A 21,784-nucleotide genomic window follows, 5' to 3' on the forward strand; every position below is an offset into this window, starting at 1 on the left:
CCTGCAAGGGAGGCTGAGGAATGGAGGCTCCTTCTGGACAGGTGGGGTCCCAGCCACAGTTCAGGGGTCTGTTACTAAGGAAGAAGCAAAGGCAGGGGGTAGTTAGGGCACGTGGGTGTATGAGCAGAGGATCAGTTATGTGACCCAGCCTGGGTTTTCGGGCTTTTGGGGCCCTCCTTGCAGCCTCCCTCCGAGTACTCAAGTGGCCCTTGCTCCTTTCCTCATGCAGGTTCCAGGTGGACTTACAGTGTGGCAGCAGTGTGAAGCCTCGAGCTGACGTGGTCTTTCACTTCAATCCACGTTTCAAAAGGACCAACTGCATTGTTTGCAATACTCTGCAAAAAGAAAAATGGGGGTGGGAAGAGATCACCTATGACATGCCTTTCAAAAAAGAGAAATCTTTTGAAATTGTGATTATGGTGCTGAAAGACAAATTCCAGGTAGGTTTTGGAGAATGAAAGTTGAATCCTCATTCATGAGAGTAGGCGTACAGGACGCTTTTTCACAGTGGTGAACTCACCCTTACATTTATTTCTTAAATCCAGAGAGAATTTTACTTTATAATTTTTCTCAATGTAGGGGCCGACAGTTACCTATAGGTGAGATGGTTGCAGCTCCTGTCCCCTGCCAATGGTGCCTTGTAGCATTGGGGTCCTGGGCAGCCACAGCTCTTTATTAGATTATGTTTCTCCTAGCAGGACTTAGTTCAGTTCTGAATTGGCACAGCACTATATTAATTATGGGTTAGTAAATTATACCCACCATGACCCAAAGTGTAGGGAAATCTGGGACTAAGGTGGCGAACCCCAATGTAGAATTCAGAATCCCAGTGTGAAGTTAGTGCCACAAGGTGGTTCTTTAAGGTCATTAGATTTTAGACCCAAGGATCTCAGAAATCCTGTGTGTAGTAAATGCTGTCATTGGCTTCCATGAGCATTTCATAGCTTGTGCATGTGTGTGACCACATGTAGAATTTGGTCCCAGAGGCTCTTTCCCTGCTCAGCTTCACGCCTGTGGAGCCTCCCAGACTACAAACCCATACCCATCAAGAGAAGAGTCTCCCATCCCTGGTGCAAGCCCTTCATGGCCTCAGGATCCCGCTCCCACCAGAACATTGCCCCTAAATCTCCTGAACTCTGGTCACCCCTCCCTTCTCTGGCTTTTGAGCACTTATTCCTGTACTGTTGTGCTTTGGTTTTGTTCCTGTACTTACTTTGCCCACCATTAGAATTTTAAGCTCCTTTAGCTTAGAGGCCATACTGTATTCTGCCTGTTTTCCCAACATTCCCTAATACAGTACCTGGCATTTGGGAAGGAGGGAAAAAGAACCTTATGTGCTGTGCACCTGCTCTGCATCAGGCCGTGCTGGGACTCAGCAGTGGCCTCATCTCACAGCAGCAGCCCTTTGAGTGAGTGTATTTTCCTGCGTACAAACAGCAGTCTCAGAGAAGTTGGGGAACTTGTCCATGTTCATTCATTCACCACATGTAACAGATGTTGACTGGGTGTCTACCATGTGCACTGTGGTCTCTCTCAGGGTGGTGAGCTTGCAGGGCCAGTCTCTCCTGTGCTTGCAGGCCTCCAGGGCATTGAGGACTCTCAATTCCAGGTGTCTCATATTTACACCCAGAAACACATGCATCTGCACATATGTGCCTGCATGCATGATTGGTGTGGAGAGAAGCATCCATGGCATTTAATCAGATCAGGAAGTCAAGAGAAGATACTGCTGGTGGTGTGATGCTTTCAGTCAGTCTCGACAGACACATCAAGTGGAGCCCTATGGGATACAATTAAACCCAAATAAACAGATTTCCATTTGGGTAAATTAGTAAAATTAATTCATTAACTGTTTTTGGGCTGTCTCCTGTGTCCATCTAGGTGGCTGTAAATGGAAAACATGTACTGCTGTATGCCCACAGGATTAGCCCAGAGAAAATAGACACTATTGGCATTTATGGCAAAGTGAATATTCACTCCGTTGGTTTCAGCTTCAGCTCGGTGAGTGCCCTTCCATATGTGGGGCCTTCTTTGATGATGTTTTCTGATGAAATGGAAGGAAACATCTTTAACATCTTCTATTAAGATAAAACAAATATCTCCATTAGTGCATTAATTGTTGGAAGTAAATCTTTCATGCTGGTAGAAATCTATGTATTTTCTGTGAACTTACTTTGTGTAAATTAGTCATTTAGCAAATTGACCTGCTTCTGTATGAGGCCTGTTATTTTTATTTTTATTTTCTAGTTCTATAACCCAACCTTGCCTTCTTTAAAAAATTATTTTATTTTTTATTTCCATCGCCCTGTCTCCCTCTCCTTTGGCAGCCATCAGTTTGCTCTCTCTATGGTCTGTTTCTGTTTTGTTTTCTTTATTCATTTGTTTGTAGTCGGTTTTTAGATTCCACATAGAAGTGAAATCATATGATATTTCCCTTTTTCTGCCTGGCGTATTCACGTAGCATAATACCTTCTAGATCCATCCATGTTGTCACAAGTGGGAAGAAGATTTTATTCTCCTTACTCTTCTTTATGGCTAAATAATACTCCATTGTATATATGTACCCCTTCTTTACCCATTCATCTATCCATGGACACCTAGGCTGCTTCCACATCTTGACTATTGTAAATAATGCCGCAATCAACATAGAGGTGAATATATGTTTTGGAATTAGTGTTTTGGGTTTTTTCGGATAAATACCCAGAACTGGAATTGCTGGGGCACATGGTAATTCTAATTTTAATTTTTGAGGAATCTACATACTGTTTTCCACAGTAGCTGACAAACTTACAATCCCACCAACAGCTCACAAGGGTCCCTTTTCCTCCACATCCTTGTCAATACTTGTTGTTTGTTGATTTATTGATGATAGCCATTCTGACAGGTGTCAGGTGATATCTCACTCTGGGCTTAATTCGAATTTGCCTGAGGATTAGTGATGTTGAGCATCTTTCCACATGTCTGGTGGCCATCTGTACGTCCTCTTTGGAGAAGTGTCTGTTAAGTCCTCTGCCCATTTTTTAATTGGATTGTTTGTTTTTTTTGGTGTCAAGTTGTCTGAGTTTATATATTTTGGATATTAATCCCTTATGGGATATATCATTTGTAAATATCTTCTCCCAGTTGATAGGTTGTCTTGTCTTTTTGTTGATGGTTTCCTTTGCTGCGCAAAAACCTTTTAGTTTGATGTAGTGCCATTTGTGTTTTTTCTTTTTGCTTCCCTTGCCTGACAAGACATCCAAAGAGAGGTTACAAAGAGCGATGTCAAAGAGTTTACTCCTTATGTTTTCTTCTAAGAGATAATATGGTCTTGGGTCTTACATTTTAAGTCTTTAATCCATTTAAGTTTATTTTTGTATATGATTTAAGAAACTGGACCAATTTCATTTTAGTGCATGTATCTGTCCAGTTTCCCCAACACCATTTACTGAATAGACTTGTCTTTACCCCATTGTATGTTCACACCTCCCTTGTCATAGATTAATTGACCATATAGGTGAGGACTTATTTCTAGGCTTTCTCTTCTACTCCATTGATCTGTAGGACTGTTTTTAAATCAGTACCATACTGTTTGGATTATTGTCGTTTTATAGTATAGTTTGATATCAGGGAGCGGGATACCTTCCACTTTGTTCTTTCTCAAGATTGCCATGGCTATTCAGAGTCTTTTGTGATTCCATATAAATTTCGGATTAGTTGTAGTTCTGAAAAGAATGCCATAGGGATCACATTGATTCTTTATATTGCTTTAGGTAGTAAGGACTTTTTTTTTTAATTGTTCAAAATACTACTGATGTCCCCTTTTTTCCTCCCACCCACGCCCACTCCCTGCCCTAGGCCTCCACCACACTGTTGTCGATGTCCATGGATTATGCATATATGCATATAAATTCTTTGGTTAATCTCTCCCCCCAACCCACCCACCCCTGCCTTCCCTTTGAGATTTGTCAGTCTGTTTCATGCTTCTTTGTCACTGAATCTATTTCGTTCATCAGTTTGTGATATTCTTTTTTTTTTTTTTAAATATATCTTTATTGATTTCAGAGAGAGGAAGGGAGAGGGAGAGAGAGAGAAACATCAATGATGAGAGAGTCATTGATCAGCTGCAGCCCGCAACCTGGGCATGTGACCTGACCTGGAATCAAACCCCGATCGCCTGGATCCTAGGTCGACGCTCAACCGCTGAGCCACGCCCGGCCGGACTATGATATTCTTTAGATTCCACATATAAGTGAGATCATGTCTTTCTCTGCCTGCTTATTTCACTTAGCATAGTTTTCTCCAGGTCCATCCATACTGCCCCAAAGGGTACAAGATCCTTCTTTTTTACAGCTGCATAGTATTCCGTGGTGTAAATGCCCCACAGCTTTTTCATCCACTCATCTAGATAGTAAGGACATTTTTACAATAGAGTAATCCTTCCAGTACCAGTCTTTCACATCTTTGGTTAAATTTATTCCTAGGTATTTTATGCTTTTTGATACAATTGAAAATGGCATCGTTTTCTTGATTTCTCCTACTGGTCGTTTGTTACTAGTGTGTAGAAATGCAACAGATTTCTGTATATTGGTTCTGTATCCTGCAACTTGAATTTACTTGTTAGTTCTAACAAATTTTTGGTGGATTCTTTGTTTTTCTATATATAGTATCATGTCATCAACAGATAATGAGACTTCTACCTCTTCCTTTCCAATTTGGATGCCTTTTATTTCTTTGTGTTGTCTGATTGCTGTGGCCAGGACTTCTAGTACTATGTTGAAAAGAAGTGGTAATAGTGGGCATCCCTCTCTTGTTCCTGATCTTAGAGGAAAAGCTCTTAGCTTTTTACCTTTGAGTATATTAGCTGTGGGTTTGCCTTTATTATGTTAAGATATGTTCCTTCTATGCCCACTTTGTTGGGAGGTGGTTTTTTAATCATAAAAGGATGCTGAATTATGACAAATGCTTTTTCTGCATCTATTAAGATGATCATATGGTTTCTTTGCTTTATTTTGTTAATATGATCCATCACTTCATTTATTTACAGGCGTTGAACCATCCTTTCATCCTTGGGATGAATCCCACCTGGTCGTGATGTATATAATCCTATCAATGTATGGTTGAATCCAGTTTGCTAATATTTTGTTGGGAATCTTAGTCCATTTACATGTCACGAAATTATTGATAATTATTGCCATTTTGTTCATTGTTTTTCTTCTTTTGATCTCTTCCTTTGTGGTTTGCTGTTTTTCTTTATGTATTTTGGGGTCCTTTCTCTTAATTCTTTGAATATCTTTTGTTGGTTTTCTTTGTGGTTACCATGAGGTTTATGTATCTCATTCTATATCTACAGCAGTCTACCTTAATTTGAGAGGCATTTAAGTTCTAATATATTCTGTAAGGACTACATTTTTACTCCCCCCTCCACACTTTGTTATCGATGTCATGTTTTAGATCTTTTTGTGTTGTGTGTCTCCTAACCACTTACTGTAGTTTGAGGTGTTTGATACTTTTTTCTTTTAACCTTTGTAGTAGCTTTTTAGATGTCTGACCTGCTGTATTTATTGAATATTTGGCTTCACCTGTGAGACTTTTTTCTTGCTTGCTATGGCCTGTCCTCTTCTGCTTAAAGAAGATGCTTTAACATTTTTTGTAAAGCTGGTTTAATGGCGATGAACTCCTTTAGTTTTGGCTGGTCCGGGAAACTCTTTACTCTCCTTCAGTTCTGAGTGTTGACCTTACAGGTACACGGTTGTAGGTGCCTTTCCTTCAGCACTTGAACGATGTCCTGCCTCCCTTCTGGCCTGTAAAGTTGCTGTTGAGAAATCAGCTGATAGCCTCTGGGCTTTCTGTATGTGTAACTCGCTGTTTACCTCCTGCTTCCTCAAGGTTGTGCCCTTAGCTTTGACTTTTGCCATTTTAACTATAACCTGTCTTGGTGTGGGTCTCTTTCTTTGGATTCATTGTGTTTGGAACCCTCTGTGCTTTATGCACCTGGATGTCTATTTCCTTTCCCAGGTGAGGAAACTTTTCAGCCCTTATTTCTCTAAATAGCTTTTCTTTCTTTCACTCTTCCTCCTCCGGTCGGGGTCTATAATGCAAATGTTTGCATGATTGATGTTCTCCATGAAGTCCCTTAAACCATCCTCATGTTTTTTATTCTTTTTTTCTTTCTGTTGTCCTGATTGGTTGATTTCCCAGAGTCTGTCTTCCAGGTCACTGATCTGTTCCTCTCTATTAGCTGATCTATTATTGGTTCCTTCTAATGTGTTTTTCATTCCGCTCACCGTGTGCTTCAGGTTGGCTTGGTTCGTTGCACTTCCTCTTGTTGAAGCTCTCCCTCAGTTCTCTGTCGCACTCCCAGGTTTGGTGAGCATGCTTATAACGCTTCTTTGAAAACTATATCAGGCAAATTACTTATCTGTTTCCTTAGGGTCTTCTTCTGGAGGTTTTTCTGGTTCCTTTATTTGAGAGATACTGTTCTAACAAAACAAAATACCTATCTCTTCCAGTCTTGAAAAAGTGCCTCATGTTGATGTGGCCTCTGTGTAGGCTGTGCGCCAGGTGGTTTTGGCAGGTGAGAGTCAAGTGGATGTCTACTGTGTCCCAGGCACTGACCTATGGAGCTGGAGTGGCTCCATGTGCGGGGCCAGGTCTGTCTTGTCGATCCTGCGTGCTCCATTTGTTCAGGGCTGACTGGGCTCGGGCGATGTGTGTAGTAAAGTGCTATAGTGACTTCGCAGGTAGAGCACCTGGATAGAGCCCCCACCCACCCTATGGAGGTGGAGGGGGATGGACACAGTGGCCCTTTTGGGCACTTCTGATGCCAGAGAACTTGTGTAGTCCCAGAGAGTTGCTCTGGCTCTCAGCCTTCTCTATACCGTGTTGCTCTTGTTTGTTGTACAGAAAGTGGTCTTGTGTAGAAGCGACCTGTTTGTGGGCTTCATGTGCCAGGTCATTTTAGAAGCTGGTTGGTGCCAGTTAGTTGTTAACTGCACCTGGGGCACTGGCTTGCTGGGCTGGAGTGGCTCTCAGTAGGAAGGCCAGGTGTGGCGTGAGACACTCTGTTGTGCCTGCTTGCTCCCTGTGTTCAGAGTAAAGGCTCCAAGGGCCCTAGTAGATGGGGATTTGCTGTGGTGCTCCTGCAGGTCCACCTAAGCACCAGAATAGAGCTGCTGCCCTGTTAAAAGGGAGGGGAAATAACAGTGGCATTCCTGGGCTCCTCTAGCCCTGGGTTCCCCCAGCTCCTGGAGGCTGGTTTCCCAGCCTCTCTATTTGGTCTCTCTCTCTCTTCTTTGTTTAGAAGCTGTTCATTCTGCCCTCAGTTGTCTCATGGGAGTCACTGCTCTCCATATACTTGTGTATTTGAGTTTGTTCGTGAGAGGGGCTATTTGAGTTTGTTCATGAGAGGGGCGATTTCAGCATCCTCCTGTGCCGGTTCCATCTGGATCTCCTAATGTCATTTATTGTCTGTAGGATCTCAGATCTAGTGTGGTTCTCACAAAAACCCCTTTTTAGCCAGATGAGGGTTGTTTCCTTGACACAGGAGTACAGTAGAGTATTTCTCTTAAGATAGTTTCGTGGAGGTGGAATGTTTGAGCCAAGGGTTATCTGCATATTAAGTTATGGTTGATACTGCTACTTGCCTTCCAAAAGGATTAAAGCATAATTTTCAAGCATATCTTTTTAGTCCTATTAATAATTCTTTTTGATATGTCAAGCAGGTTATTCTTGGAATTTGATGGATGTTAAAAATTAATCTTATCTTTTCTTCAGGATTTAAGAAGTACGCAAGCATCTACTCTGGAACTGGCAGAGATAAGTAGAGAAAATGTAAATATTAAATCTTTTAATGAACCACCAGTTTAAAAATATTCATTTAGTTGCCATTCAGGTGGCAGGCAAGCAGAATTTTTTATAATTATGTTTCAATATGAAAAATTGTTTTTAATATTAATAGGCTGGAAGTAATCATTTGAAAATTGAGGCAACTTCTATGGTGCCCAGGCACTGTAGGTTTTGCTGATGCTTAAACCATCAGCGTATCTGCCACTGCCCACCATCCTATGTAAAAAGGACCCTCCTAATGTTGAATGAACATTGCGCTGGCACAAGTTACTGAACTATCAGTGCATCTTCTGCCCGTTAGGAAAAAGTACAACTTAAACATTGAGTTTCTGCTATCTGTTATTAATGGAACAAGTGAGTCTTAACTGATTTCAGCACATTTGTACCTCATAAATAGAATTTAAGCTCAGCATTTGGGGAGTACCCTGGAAAGAATAAAATTTGTTTGGCCCTGGCCAGATGGCTTGGTTGGTTGGAGCGTCACCCCTTATACCAGAAAGGTTGCGGGTTGGATCCCCTGTGGGGGCACATATGAGAGGCAACCGATATTTCTCTCTTACAGTGATGTTTCTCTCTCTCTAAAATCAGTAAAAACATACCCTCGGGTAAGGATTTTAAAAAATGTGTTTGAAGCTCCTATGAAAAATTATTGACTTATAGAGGAGGATACCTGATTCAGACTGTACTCCCAGCCTGAGGAGCCCTTTACTGCCCCAGACCATGCCATCATGAAGCTCTGGGGCCTGTGTCACCCCCAAGGCAGAGCAGGCACTGTAGTCCCAAGCTCTGGTCTGGCTCAGTACAACCAGTAAGATCCAGCTACTCATAGAATACTATAGTTCTTCTCTTTCAGGCATCATCAGTTTGTCTTTCTCTTCCAATAGGTACAAACTGCTGGCATGTCACAATTTGTAAGTATTTTTGCCTATTATATGTACAACATTTTATAAAATTGCCCAGGAAGCGAATACTTTAAATGTTGGAAGCCAGCATCATTCATTCCATACCTTACTGCAGAACTGTTTCCCTACAGCCTAGTAATAGAGGAGACATTGGTAAAATCGTACCCAGAACTGTCTACACCAAGAGCAAAGGTTCGACTGCCAATCACACTTTGACTTGCGCCAAAATACTACCTATCAACTGTTTGTCAAAGGTTTGAAGAGCCCAAAATTTTCTTAATTCTATATGACAAATTAAGTTTTAATTTGCTGGTAAATATTACCTGTGGAAGCCTGAAGCAGCCACCTGGCATTTGTGTGCTGTCCCTGGACAATCATCAGTCACCCAGGCTCTGTCTAGGAGCCACTAGTGTGTGTTTCCCTGGCTCCTTCCCTTCAGGCAGAACAGAAGCAGTGCTTCAGACCTCAAGCACAGGCCTTATCACTCATACGAAGGATATCAGGTCCCACTCCACATCTTTTCATTTCATCGAGTGTTTCCTGTGAGCCAGGCAGTTTACTGCTGGGTACCCATCTGGGACCAAGGCAGACACAGACTGTCCCATCATGGGGTTTACAGTCACGGCCTTTAAACATTTCCCCGTGTTTGGATAGTTTTCCCATGAGAGCCCATTCTGCAGGCTTCCTGGTGCCGACTGTGGTTTCTTTTCAGACTCTGCCATTCGTTGCGAGGTTGAACTCCTCCATGGGCCCTGGACGGACTGTTGTCGTCAAAGGAGAAGTGAATACAAAAGCCAAAGGGTTGGTATCACCGAGTTCACGTGTGTCCCTTCTTGCCTTACACCCCACAACAGTCTTGTGAGATACAAGTAGGGTACTGCCATAATCCTCATTTCAAAGGTGAGACTATTAAAGCATGAGGAAGTTAGACTGTTAACTAGTTGGTGGAAGAACCTGGATTAAATTCTAATGTGGTTTTTTTTTTAATCCTCACCTGAGGATTGATTTTGAGAGACTGGTGGGGGGGAAGAAACATCCATGTGGGAGACATTGATTGGTTGCCTCTTGCATGCACCCCAACCAGTACATGCAACCCAGGTATGTTCCCTTGACTGGGAATCGAATCCGAGAGCCTTTGGTCCTCTGGCCAACACTCTGATCACTGAGCCACTCCTGCTGGGGCTAAATTCTAATGTTCTGACCTAGGCTTTTTGTGGCCAGGTGAGAGGGTGGCATTTTTGTCCACAAGGCCCCTCCCCTTGAACTCCAGGGCAGCCCTGCGAGATCCTGTCATTTTTGTTGGGGCCCTCTTGTCACGTAACTTATAAAATGCCTTCTTTAAGAGCCTTCTCCAGAGATGTTCAGCTGTCTGAAAGCTTGAAATTAGGTATTTCCTAGAAAAAAATACCCTTTCAAGAACAGAACACATAAATGTTAGGAGAGAATCCTTGCTTGAAAGGATGCTGCACTCCTGCAGCCTGACGAAATCCCTTGGTTTATTCTAACCCTTCAGTTTCCTCCCTACCAGATCTGTACCCTCAGTATTGATTTTAAAGGGTTTTCTTTAATCTTTATTTTGCAAATAGCATACTAATATCTATGGAATGCTAATTTGGAGTTTAAAGTTTCGCCTTCCTGTGTCCATATGCATATTCAGGTTTCGTGTAGTTATAACCAGAGTTCAGCCCTGATTGTTAAAGTTTCAGAAACTGTGCTGCCCTCTTCTACTTGGTTAATTGGTGTGTTTTTCTCTCTCTTAAAAGCTTTAATGTTGATCTACTGTCAGGAAAGTCAAAGGATATTGCTCTCCACTTGAACCCACGCCTGAATAGTAAAGCATTTGTAAGAAATTCTTTTCTTCAGGATTCCTGGGGAGAAGAGGAGAGAAATATTACCTGTTTCCCATTTAGTCCTGGGATGTACTTTGAGGTAAGATAATAGTTTTTGACAATGGGACAGGGAAAAGAATCTTGGGAGCAGGGGTAACATAAATGGTCCATGCAAGTCAAGTCCTACTGTGAAGATTTGTGTGGTTTTTGTTTATTTTGAGACTGTATTTTGAATGCCCCTTTTATAAAATAGTGCAAATGGCAAAGCCAGTAGAGTACCACAGTATTTACATTGGAATTATTTGACATTTGTTGTCATATCAAAAACTGTGTAGCCCCATATTGGTTAATAGGAATTTTAGCAGGAAACTTGTCTCAGTACAGGAGTAATAGGTTTAATACCCAGTGGATGTGAAGACATAGGAACTGTAAACTGCCTGCACTGTCATCTTCCATGTTGGTTATATACAGCTTTAGGTGGCAGTCCTTCCTTCCAAGAAGTTAATCCTGTTTGAATATATTCAAGAAAAGATATGTTTAGACCATTGGAACTTGAAGGCATTGTAGTCTTGAGCCCCCAAGTATGTATGTGAATATTATGAAAAATACAGTCCCCAAATGTTTCTGGAATATTGAGCATGTGGATGCTGGGTGGCTGGCTAGATTCACTCATTAGCTAGATTCACTCTCTGCCTCATATGGCATTTTAGGGTTAAACAATCTTGGGACCATTTTTCTTGAGGAATCACCAAAACTAGTTTTTTTGTTTTTATTAATCCTCACCTGAGGATACTTTTTCCATTGAGAGAGAGTGGAAGGGAGGGAGGGGGAGAGAGAAACATCGATGTGAAAGAGACACAGTGATTGGTTGCCTCTGGCATCTGCCTGACCAGGATGGGGAGCGAATCTACAACTCAGGTACGTGCCCTTAACCAGGAATCGAGCCCATGACCCTTCGGTGTGCAGGATGATGCTGTAACCACTGAGCCATACCAGCCAGGGCAAAAACTAGTTTTTAAAAGCATAAATATCACCTTGGCCATTTCGCTCAGTGGTTAGAGCATCAGCCCTAGGGCTGAAGGGTCACAGATTCGGTTTCCAGTGGCACATACCTCAGTTGCACGTTCCCCATCCCAATTGGGGTGTGAGCAGGAGGCAACTAATCAGTGTGGTCCCTCTCACATCCATGTTTCTCACATTGATGTTTCTCTCCCCCCCTTCCACTCTCTAGAAATTAATGGAAAAAATATTCTTGGGTGAGGATTTAAAAAAAAAAAAAAAAAGCGTAAACATCAAGGCTGCATAGAAGATGGCAATTAGACATTAATGTTCCTTCCTAAGTTCCAGTCCAGCACAGTGCCCTGGTATATGGAGCGTGTAGAAGTTGTGGGTACTGGTTTGGAACTGAGGGGGATGTGGGCGGTGGGAGGTCAGGCAGGGTTCTCCAGATTCCGAGGATTTAACAAGTCACTGGAGGAGGGAAGGGTGGCATATGACTCATCAACGTGGCAGGAGGGAGATAGGGGTGAGTGCTCTGGAAGGAAGTAGGTCCTTGTGGTTGGCGACAGGAGCTAGTGACATAACTTGTTTTCTCACCTATCTGAGCCCCATTTGAACTGTAATGAAATATGAAAGGACAGTGATAACTCCTAAGTGATCACCGTGTTTTTATTTTCTTCAGAAACAGCTTCCTCTTGTTGGATCATTTTTGTCCATTTTTTATAGTGTTAGATTTTTTCCAGTTGCTTCTAATTTTTGCCTTTTTAATGTGCTTTCATTGAGATTCTCAGATATCTTCATTATGCCATTTCTTTGATTCCAAACAGTGTCTTCTTTTCTTTGCCGTTTCAAATTTACATTAAAGTATCTTTGTTTCGTAATTTCACCTGTGAACATTTTTATCAATTTGACGTTCTCAGGAGCTGTCCTGTAACAGCAGGCGGTTGTGAGGATATTGTTGTTCCAGGTTTTCTTCCAGGTTATGTACTTTTCTTCTGCTTTTTGTACGTTCACCTGGGCATGTGCCACATTTCCATTTGTTCGCCATGCACTGGCTCTCTACTCTCTGATACAGCTGACTCTTTCCCACTGCATCCACCTGATGCCAACTTCTTTTCCCTTCTGAGAGCATAAGGCTATTTTCTGGTCTCCTGAAATTGTTAGATGTACCTTACCAAAGGTCCCTTCCACCTGGTCAAAACTGGGATTTCCAACATCACTATGGATATTTTTACCAATTGTCTAGGTAGCCCCAGAGCCTTCCTCTCTGTCAGCTCTAGGTTCTGTGGAACTTCCCACTGTTTCTACTAGTCCCATCAAGAATAAAGATACTCGATTTGCTGCTTTGCAGATAAAGATTTTGTGCGTGAGCCTGGCCTCTGGTTAGTAGCAAGGCTCTGCTGCTCCTCTCTGATCTTCTGCAGCCTTGATGGAAGCAAGAACCACAGGGGACACCATGCAGGCTCACCAAATGGGCCACTTCACTGTGGGAAGAAAACAAATGGAAGCAGCAGGGGCTAGATTGGTATTGGGATGTGGTATCAGAAACATGAGATTTAGGTGTAAAAGTGACTGAAAAGGATAGTAGGGTTTTTTGTTTTAATGTTTAGAGTTTTAGGCAAAGAACTTGAAGGGTGAACACCAGTGATAAATCTGAACTGAATGTCTACCAGAATGTTAATTACTCCATAGACTCATAGACTGCTGAGCTCTGAAGAGCTTTTGAGAAACATGGAGGCCACGATGTGCTGAGCTGAGATAGAAGTCAGGGCCCCCAAGCGGCAGTGTATTCCCTAGCAATTGTCCTTCTGAAATTTCTCATTGCCTGATTGGTCCAAGATCCTAGAGCTTGAGGCAGAAAAGGAAGGATCTGTCTCTCGTTTCCCAGCCTCTGAGTTGGAATCACCTCCTCCACAAATGAGGGTCAGATATCAGCAGTTTTTGGAGTTCCAAGATGGCGGCAGTGTAGGATGTTGCAGAACTTGCCGCATCCCATGAGCAGATGAATATAAAAGAGCAGTTACTCCTGTGGGACAGCTGAGGGCTAATTGAACACCTTCTGACCAACAAACAAGAGAGAGACTGAAACCACAAGGAACCGTCCAAGAGCCACAGGACCTCTCCTGGCTGGAGGAGCTGGTGAACACCATTGTTGATGCCCCTCTCCACTGGATAAGGCAGTGCTGTGGGCTGCCTGCGGGAGCAGTGCACCACCTTCCCAGCTGCTTTGCTAGAGCCCTTTGCCTCCATAGGGAACAGACAGGCACAACCGGGTGTTAGCATGTGCCTGGCCTTCCTGCTGAGAGCCACTCCAGCCCGAAAATCCAGTGCCATTAAATGCCTGCCCGGCTTCAACCACCTTCCAAAACGACCTGGCACATAAAACCCACACAGGTCACTTCTGCACAAGACCACTTTAGGTACAACAAATGAGAAAGACTGTGCAGGAAGCTGTGGGAGCTGTGGGAGCTCTCTGGTGTCAGAGGTGCCAGTGCAGCCACTATTTACGCTCCCCTCCTCCTCCATGGGGTGGGTAGCAGCTCTTCCCAAGTGCTCTGACCTACCAACAAGCACCCAACTGACTCCTACTGAACTGCCAAAACCACCTGGCGCGCAGCCTACACAGAGGCCACGTCAACATGAGGCACTTTTTCAAGACTGGAAGAGAGAGGTATTTTGTCTAATTCACAAAAACACAAAGTCAGGATCTCTCAAAGGAAGGAACCAGAAAAACCTCAAGAAGACCCTAAGGAAACAGAGGTAATTTGCCTGATGTAGTTTTCAGAGAAGCGGTTATAAGGATGCTCACCAATCCTGGGAGTGCGACAGGAACCGAGGGAGAGCTTCAGCAAGAGGAGTGCAACGAACCAAGCCACCTGAAGCACACGGAGCAGAATGAAAAACACAGGAGGAACCAACAGTGGATTGGTTAGCTAATAGAGAGGAACAGATCATGACCTGGAGAGCAGACTATTTGAAATCAACCAATCAGGACAACAGAAAGAAAAAAGAATTAAAAAAAAAAAAAAAAGATGGCCCTGACCAGTTTGCTCAGTGGTTAGAGCATCAGCCCATGCACTAAAAGGGCCACGGGTTCGATTCCCAGTTCTGATCCCCAGTTCTGGTCAGGGCGCATGCAGCAGGCAGCTAATTGATGTCTCTCATACATGTTTCTCCTTCCCTCTCCCCCCACCTTCTGTCCCTTCCACTTTCTCTAAAAATCAATGAAAAAAATACCTTCTGGTGAGGATTAACAACAACAAAAATAATCGAAGAGGAAGGAATACTTCTAAACTTATTCTACTAATTCCAGCATCACCATGATACCAAAAACAGATAAAGACATTACAAAAAAAAAAGTACAGGCCAATATCTTTCATGATCACAGATGCAAAGATTCTCAACAAAATACTAACAAATCAGATTCAACCATACATTGAAAGGGTTATTTACATCATGACCAGAACATCTGCAAATAAATGAAGTGATGGATCATACTAACAAAATAAAGCATAGAAACCATATGATCATCTTAATAGATGCAGAAAAAGCATTTGTCATAATTCAGCATCCTTTTATGATTAAAAAACCACCTCCCAACAAAGTGGGCATAGAAGGGACGTATCTTAACATAATAAAGGCAAACCCACAGCTAATATACTCAAAGGTAAAAAGCTAAGAGCTTTTCCTCTAAGATCAGGAACAAGAGAGGGATGCCCACTATTACCACTTCTTTTCAACACAGTACTAGAAGAACAACACGAAGTAAAAGACATCCAAATTGGAAAGGAGGCAAAAGTCTCATTATCTGCAGATGACATACTATATATAGAAAAACAATCCACCAAAAATTTGTTAGAACTAATAAGTGAATTCAAGTTGCAGGATACAGAACCAATATACAGAAATCTGTTCATTTCTACACACTAGTAACAAATGACCAGTAGGAAAAATCAAGAAAACAATGCCATTTTCAGTGGCATTTAAAAACATAAAATACCTAGGAATAAATTTAACCAAAGAGAAAGACCAGTATTCTGAAAACTAAGGCACTGAGGAAAGAAACTGAAGAAGATACAGATAGATACCATGATATACCTTGCTCGTGGACTAGAGGGATCACTACTGTTAAAAAGTCCTTACTACCTAAAGCAATGTAAAGAATCAATGTGATCCCTATGGCATTCTTAGAACTACAACTAGTCCTAAATTTATATGGAATCACAAAAGACCTTGAATAGCCACAGCAACCTTGAGAAGGAACAAAGTGGAAGGTATCCCTGATATCAAATTATACTATAAAGTGGCAATAATCAAAACAGTATGGTACTGATTTAAAAACAGTCCTCCAGATCAGTGGAGTAGAACAGAAAGCCTAGAAATAAGTCCTCACCTATATGGTCAACTAATCTATGACAAAGGAGGCCCGGAAGTCTATTCAGTAAATGGTGTTGGGAAAACTGTTAAGATACGTGCAATAAAATGAAGTTGGTCCACTTTCTTAAGTCATACACAAAAATAAACTTAAATGGCTTAAAGACTTATGTAAGACCCAAGACCATAAAACTCTTAGAAGAAAACAAAAGCAGTAAACTCTTTGACATCGCTCTTTGTAATCTTTCTTTGGATTTCTCGTTAGGCAAGGGAAACAAAAAACCAAACAGCACAATGTCACACTAAAGTGTTTTTGCAAAGCAAAGGAAACTATCAACAAAAAAGACAAGCTGCCAGTTGGGAGAAGATACTCACAAAGGTTAATAATATCCAAAATATATAAAGAACTCAAGACAACACCCCAAAAAACCCCAATCCAATTAAAAAATGGGCAGAAGACAGGAATAGACAGTTCTCTAAAGAGGACGTACAGATGACCACCAGGCAGGTGGAAAGATGCTCAACATCACTAATTATCAGAGAAATTAGAATTAAACCTCACACCTGTCAGAATGGAATCAACAAACTAGTGTTGGCGAGGATGTGGAGAAAAGGGAACCCTCCGCACTGGGGGTTGATGCGATTGGTGCAGGCACTATGGAAAACTGTAGATATCCTCAAAAAGTTAAAAACAGCTGCTGTATGTTCCAGTAATCTGTTTCTTGGTATTTATCCAAAGAAAACAAAATCACTAATTCAAAAAGTAGTGTTAACCCTGTGTTCACTGCAGCGTGACTAGTAATAGTCAAGACATGGAAGCAGCCTGGTGTCTTTCTGTAGACGACTGACTAGGAAACGATGAGGCACACGTGTAAGGGGAACATGACTCAGCAGTAAAGAACGAGATCCTGCCAAAGTGAAATAGGCGAGACAGACAGCGACAAACATCATATCCCACTTATGTGTGGAATCTAAAACAACAGATGAATAAACTAAACCGGCCTATAGATACAGCGAGCAAGCTGATGATTGCCAGTGTGAAGGTTGGTGGGGTGATGGGAATAAAATAAAATTAATCAGTTTTCCTACTTCATCCGAGTTCCTGAACATTGGTGAGGTAGGCATCTTTCAGTTTGCCGTGGAGCAAGGGGCAGGAGAGGGTCAGGTGAGGGAGTGTGCTGGGAAAGGAAGGCCAGACAGGCCCTGGGATATGTGAGGTTCCAACCACGCCGAGAGTCATTTTCCTTAGTGGGACGAGGCAGACGGTGCCATCACCAGACACACTTTAGTTAGAGGAGAGTTTAGAAATCAAAGGGAAGTGAGCAGCAGTAGGCTGGAGAATTCTCTATAAGGAAAGGTAAATGGTTTACTTTTTTTTGACATTCTTAGTGCACAAGAAACAGAATTTTTAAACCTAGGGGAAGCCCTAATGATGTGTGTACTTTCCTTTCAGATGATAATTTATTGTGACGTTAAAGAATTCAAGGTTGCGGTAAATGGTGTACACAGCCTGGAGTACAAACACAGATTTAAAGAGCTTACCAGTATCGACACACTGGAAATTGATGGAGATATCCACTTACTGGAAGTAAGGAGCTGGTAGCTGACATGGCTGCTACAAAAACAAATACAGAATGGCTTACGTGACACTGGCCTTGTTAAAATGCCTCGCACGATCATACTGCTTATATATAGTTAAAATGAGCTTACACAACATGTAGTCCTACTGGGTAGTCTCAGACCTTGTGCAGTGTGGCTTTGTCTAGGACAGGAGGAAATTCAAGGCAATAGCAAGTTATCCATTACTAAGGCCTTTCTGCCCCCCCCCCCCCCCCCCCCCCGCCCAACCTGCCGGGGCCTCATTTATAACCCACTTCACAGTTGACAAGTACTTTTGAAGTGCCTACTCCCAATATAGCAGCTAACACACATGGAGCACTTACCTTGCCCAGCACTGTGCTGGGAGCTGGGGATGTACATACAGTGGTGCCCAGACCATGTTCCCTAAATGCTTCTGTGCTCTGCCCTTGGTGCCACTGTTTCTTCTGCAGGTTAATATAAACTCACCAGGGACTTGGAATTACTCAACTATTAAATCACCTGAAGATACTATAGAAGACTCGACTCCTGCCCCTGTGCCTAGGGTCTCAAGGAGCCTTCCGTCATATCCCCACAGCTGAGTTGTCGATGCCGACGTCCACCTGGCAATTTCCTTTAGCATAAGAACCCAGCTCTACTAGCTATGAACACTACCCCACTCTTTATGAAATCTGAACACAGCAACAAAACCAAAGCCAACAAAAACAAATGGTGTTGCAATGAACTTGATGTCAATCACACGACCCCTGTACCAGTAAGTGGTCATTTTAGAAGATGAATTGAGGGTGAGGCAAAGGTCTGCATCGACCTCTACAGAGTTTAAGGTAGAAGCAAGAGGAATTCGTTTGCAAATGTTCATGGGTAACAAAGCAAAGTCAGGAGTTGACTTAATGATTGTTTATAAAATAGGCCCTATCAGAAAGTAAAGTATACCAACCGACACCAAAGTAGAGACAACATAAACACCTGTTGGTTGTCTGCATGCAAAGCAACACTGCCTCTCTGCTTTCCTAAAGATTAGTCCATCATCATCAGACTGAGATCAAACATTGTTCTGCTTTAAGTGATTAAAATCAAACCTGTATCAGCAAGTTAAATTGTTGCATTTCTGTAATTTTTTGTTATTCTTTGAAGCCAGTTGGCAGAAGTTCTTTGCAGAATTCTTACAGGTCAGATCTTGTTACAGATTTCAAAAGACTTGGGAGAAGGGAGGTAAAAAGCTACACCAGTCAGATCATTTTATTATGTTAAATTGCTGGGCTGGATTCTGCCAGGATTTAAGAGTATTTTCATAACAGATATTTGTTATTTTTTGTATCCGTATACTGAAAAGAACTATTACCAATATGTATTTTTTAAAGTACTCAGTGTAGGAACTTCTAGCACTTCTTTCTCAGGTTTTCATGTTAATTTATTGTGCTGGGGGTGGGGGGGGGCAGTGTTAGGACAGTTGTAGGAGGCAGAAAGACTCTAGAATCCTCCAGGGTTGTTTTTTTTCCCTAAAAGATTGATTGCATGACTGAAATTTCCCTCTAAATCTTAAAAAAAGTTCATTTTTGTTTTACATAGAGATTGTAAAACAACAGACTGATTCTTTGATAGAGTACAAAATCTTAAGATGTTTTTGAAATGGAGCTGTTAGCATTTCTGATGAAATCTTATTAAAACATTTCTTGAAGAGAAATACACGTCTTTGAACTGCCAGTGAGACTTTGCTGCTCGTCACAACTCTGCACTAAATTTCTTAAATTAGATCAAAGGCTTCAAACTCAACTTGAACCTCCTATGGGGCTGTTCTTAGATGCATTAAACTTTAAAAAGGCAAATAAAATAAATGGCTGAAAAATAAAGGCAGAATTAATTTAAATTGAACCCTCACTTTCCAGCATCACCGTGACATAGTATAGAGATTAGAGAATGTCAGAGCGCTGAGAAAAACCCAGTACTGTTTCTCATATAATTCTTGGTTAACCAGCAGTGGAAAAGTGATCCTGCTCCTGCAGGGGGCTCCTTCATGCCCCTTAGCATTCCTGGGCCCCTCCTGTTTGTGGGATCTGTCAGGGGTGGCCTGTTGTATAAACACCCTGTTGCCTCCACCCCTTCTATCCCCCCAAAGACTGAAGGGTACAGGAGACAATCATTGTCCTGAGTGAAAAATACATTCCAGCACGTTTGCCTGCCCTCTATGGGCACACACAAAAATTAAGGCTAAAGTGTTTTCTTCCCAAAACATAAGATAAAAACTTAAATGGCTTTACAGTCAAAAGCGTTCCTGTTGAATGCCGAATAACTCATTTTCTTGAAGTAAATTTAATGGAATGAAACCTGACACGGGTGCCATGCGCAGAAGACATTGTTTCACAGAAGAGTTAAGGCTTTACAGTCTCAGTGAGGCACTGTTAGTGTTGGCTGCTGAGGTCAAACATGTCTAATTGTAATGACACCAGTCAGGAGTGACTACAACAAATGTGGAAACAACACAGCCATCTCTATCAAACCAGGTATCATTTACTCCTTTTGCAATTCTATACAGATGGCAGGAGGGGCTGAAGGGAAGCACAACTGGGTAGGAATTTTGTCAAGTCCACATAGGTGTTAAGGTACCAAAAGTAACATGGTACCAAACACCCCAAAATAAAAATATAAATCCGAACTCTGAACAGAGTATGAAACACCAAATATCCAAGTTTTAGAAGTAGCTCTGGAGCGGTTCTCCGAGGACAGCTTCCAGTTGCTGAACTGTCTTTTGACACTGACGTTCTACCTCTTCACATTCATCTGAAAAATCAAGGTTACAGTAAGTCCCTCTTCCTGCCGCACCACCGCTGGCCTAATTCTACACGCCTTCCATCTCTGGCCATCAGTCAGCAGACAGAAGGGAAGTGCACCAAAGCAGGAGGCACCTGGAAACCTCCGCGTCCCTCCTGTCCGCCTTGCTCCCTTCCCATCTTAGGCTTGGAAGCTGAGGAAGACGGCCCACAACCAGGTTCCGAAATGAACATTCCCAGTGCCTGGCGATGCCACACTCCAGGACTGAAACAAAGGTTCTTTGTTTAGATGAGCAGTAAATCACACACGGGAAAGTGTCAGCCTGCTCTCCTCCATCACCCAGCATCACAATAAGCCCTACGGTCACTTCTCGGGCTGTGTTGTGGCACGGTGCTTCCTGTGCCCTACATCCCCCTTCCAACTCTCACGCTTTGTTAGTTTATCAAGTCACTTAATCCCATTAAAACCTCTAGTTCTTTCCTTTATGAAACGGGACATGGCACACACCAGCCCTGAGGGTGAGACCACCCATGCACAGCACCAAGGAAGTGCTGGTCACTATTAACAGGAAGTGTCCTGTGCAGCCTCAATGCCCCTGACACTGAGAGGAGACCTCTACATCTGCGGGCCACAATACTCACGTGAGGTGAAGGGACAGTAAAGAGGGCCATTTCCTAATATGCTCCACCCTCCTCCCAACAGGAACTCGGCCTCCTTCAGTCTGAGCCAAGGGCTTATCACATTGTACCCAAATTTCATTTCCACTGGGCACATTTTCATGGAATCGTACTGTAATTACTTAATAGCGTGGGAATTACCTTCCATCAGTTCAGCTAAGAAAGGAATGGATTCTGGTAGCAAGACAATATAATTCTCCTTCAGTGCTTCAGCCAGTGCTAGCACGGCAATTAGGGCAGCAAATCGAACCTGAGGTAGCAAAAAGGTAAAGGTTGGTAAAAACTAGTATTGCTTTTTTTACTATCTTAAAATCTAATCTGAGACAAGCTCTTCACTTTTTAAACTAAATGTTATTTAACATGAGTTTATTTCGCTTTACGTCCATTCAACTTTCATCTCGGGATGCCAGTTTACTTAACAGTTTGGAATCTGTGCAATACAGGCAACCTGACCTGGGCTCCAGCACTGCAGACCTTTAAGGGCAATGCCTTTTTATGACGTCTCCCTTTAAAAACTCAATGAAATGAAAAGCCACTTGTAAACTCAAATGCGTCATCCAACCTGAGTGCGTGGGGGCACCAGCTCGCCTGGCTGAGAGGTAAGGCCAGCCCCCCAGGACAGTGTCCTGCAGCTGTGTGAGGGGCCTGGTTACTGGCTCAGATCACTCATCTCAGCACTGAGTGAAAAAAAAATACTCATGTGCCACACATCCTGGTGTGGAACTTAGTTGGGTGTTTCTCCTGTGACTGGTCTGACAAAGAATGCAAACAGCGGTTCACTGTGTTAGTGACCCACAGAAACGGTGCT

The 21,784-nt window shown here is 42.5% G+C and overlaps 2 protein-coding genes across 9 annotated transcripts in view; one reads left to right on the forward strand and one right to left on the reverse strand.

Annotated features, from left to right (window-relative positions):
• Positions 1-19,397, forward strand: part of LGALS8 (galectin 8) — a 29,182-nt gene extending 9,785 nt beyond the window's left edge. For 2 of the 8 annotated variants that reach the window (XM_081123784.1, XM_081123783.1), the window contains exons 4-12: positions 230-440; positions 1,882-2,001; positions 7,756-7,812; positions 8,712-8,738; positions 8,861-8,983; positions 9,442-9,530; positions 10,493-10,658; positions 17,385-17,519; positions 17,983-19,397. In XM_081123784.1, coding sequence (XP_080979910.1) covers positions 230-440; positions 1,882-2,001; positions 7,756-7,812; positions 8,712-8,738; positions 8,861-8,983; positions 9,442-9,530; positions 10,493-10,658; positions 17,385-17,519; positions 17,983-18,111 — 1,057 coding nt within the window. In that variant the 3' untranslated portion in view covers positions 18,112-19,397. Of the gene's footprint in view, positions 1-229; positions 441-1,881; positions 2,002-7,755; positions 7,813-8,711; positions 8,739-8,860; positions 8,984-9,441; positions 9,531-10,492; positions 10,659-17,384; positions 17,670-17,982 lie in introns of those variants that run through there. The other 6 variants (XM_081123789.1, XM_081123788.1, XM_081123786.1 and 3 more) reach the window with 4 other exon arrangements.
• A 619-nt stretch (positions 19,398-20,016) lies between these two features.
• HEATR1 (HEAT repeat containing 1) overlaps positions 20,017-21,784 on the reverse strand; it is a 46,007-nt gene continuing 44,239 nt past the window's right edge. The window contains exons 44-45 of the mRNA XM_081123782.1: positions 21,118-21,226; positions 20,017-20,308 (exon numbers count right to left, since the gene is read on the reverse strand). Of these exons, the coding sequence (XP_080979908.1) occupies positions 20,220-20,308; positions 21,118-21,226 (198 nt within the window). The 3' untranslated portion in view covers positions 20,017-20,219. The remainder of the gene's footprint in view (positions 20,309-21,117; positions 21,227-21,784) is intronic.

This window comes from Miniopterus schreibersii (assembly GCF_964146895.1).
Source record: "Miniopterus schreibersii genome assembly, chromosome: 21".
NCBI lineage: Eukaryota > Metazoa > Chordata > Mammalia > Chiroptera > Miniopteridae > Miniopterus > Miniopterus schreibersii.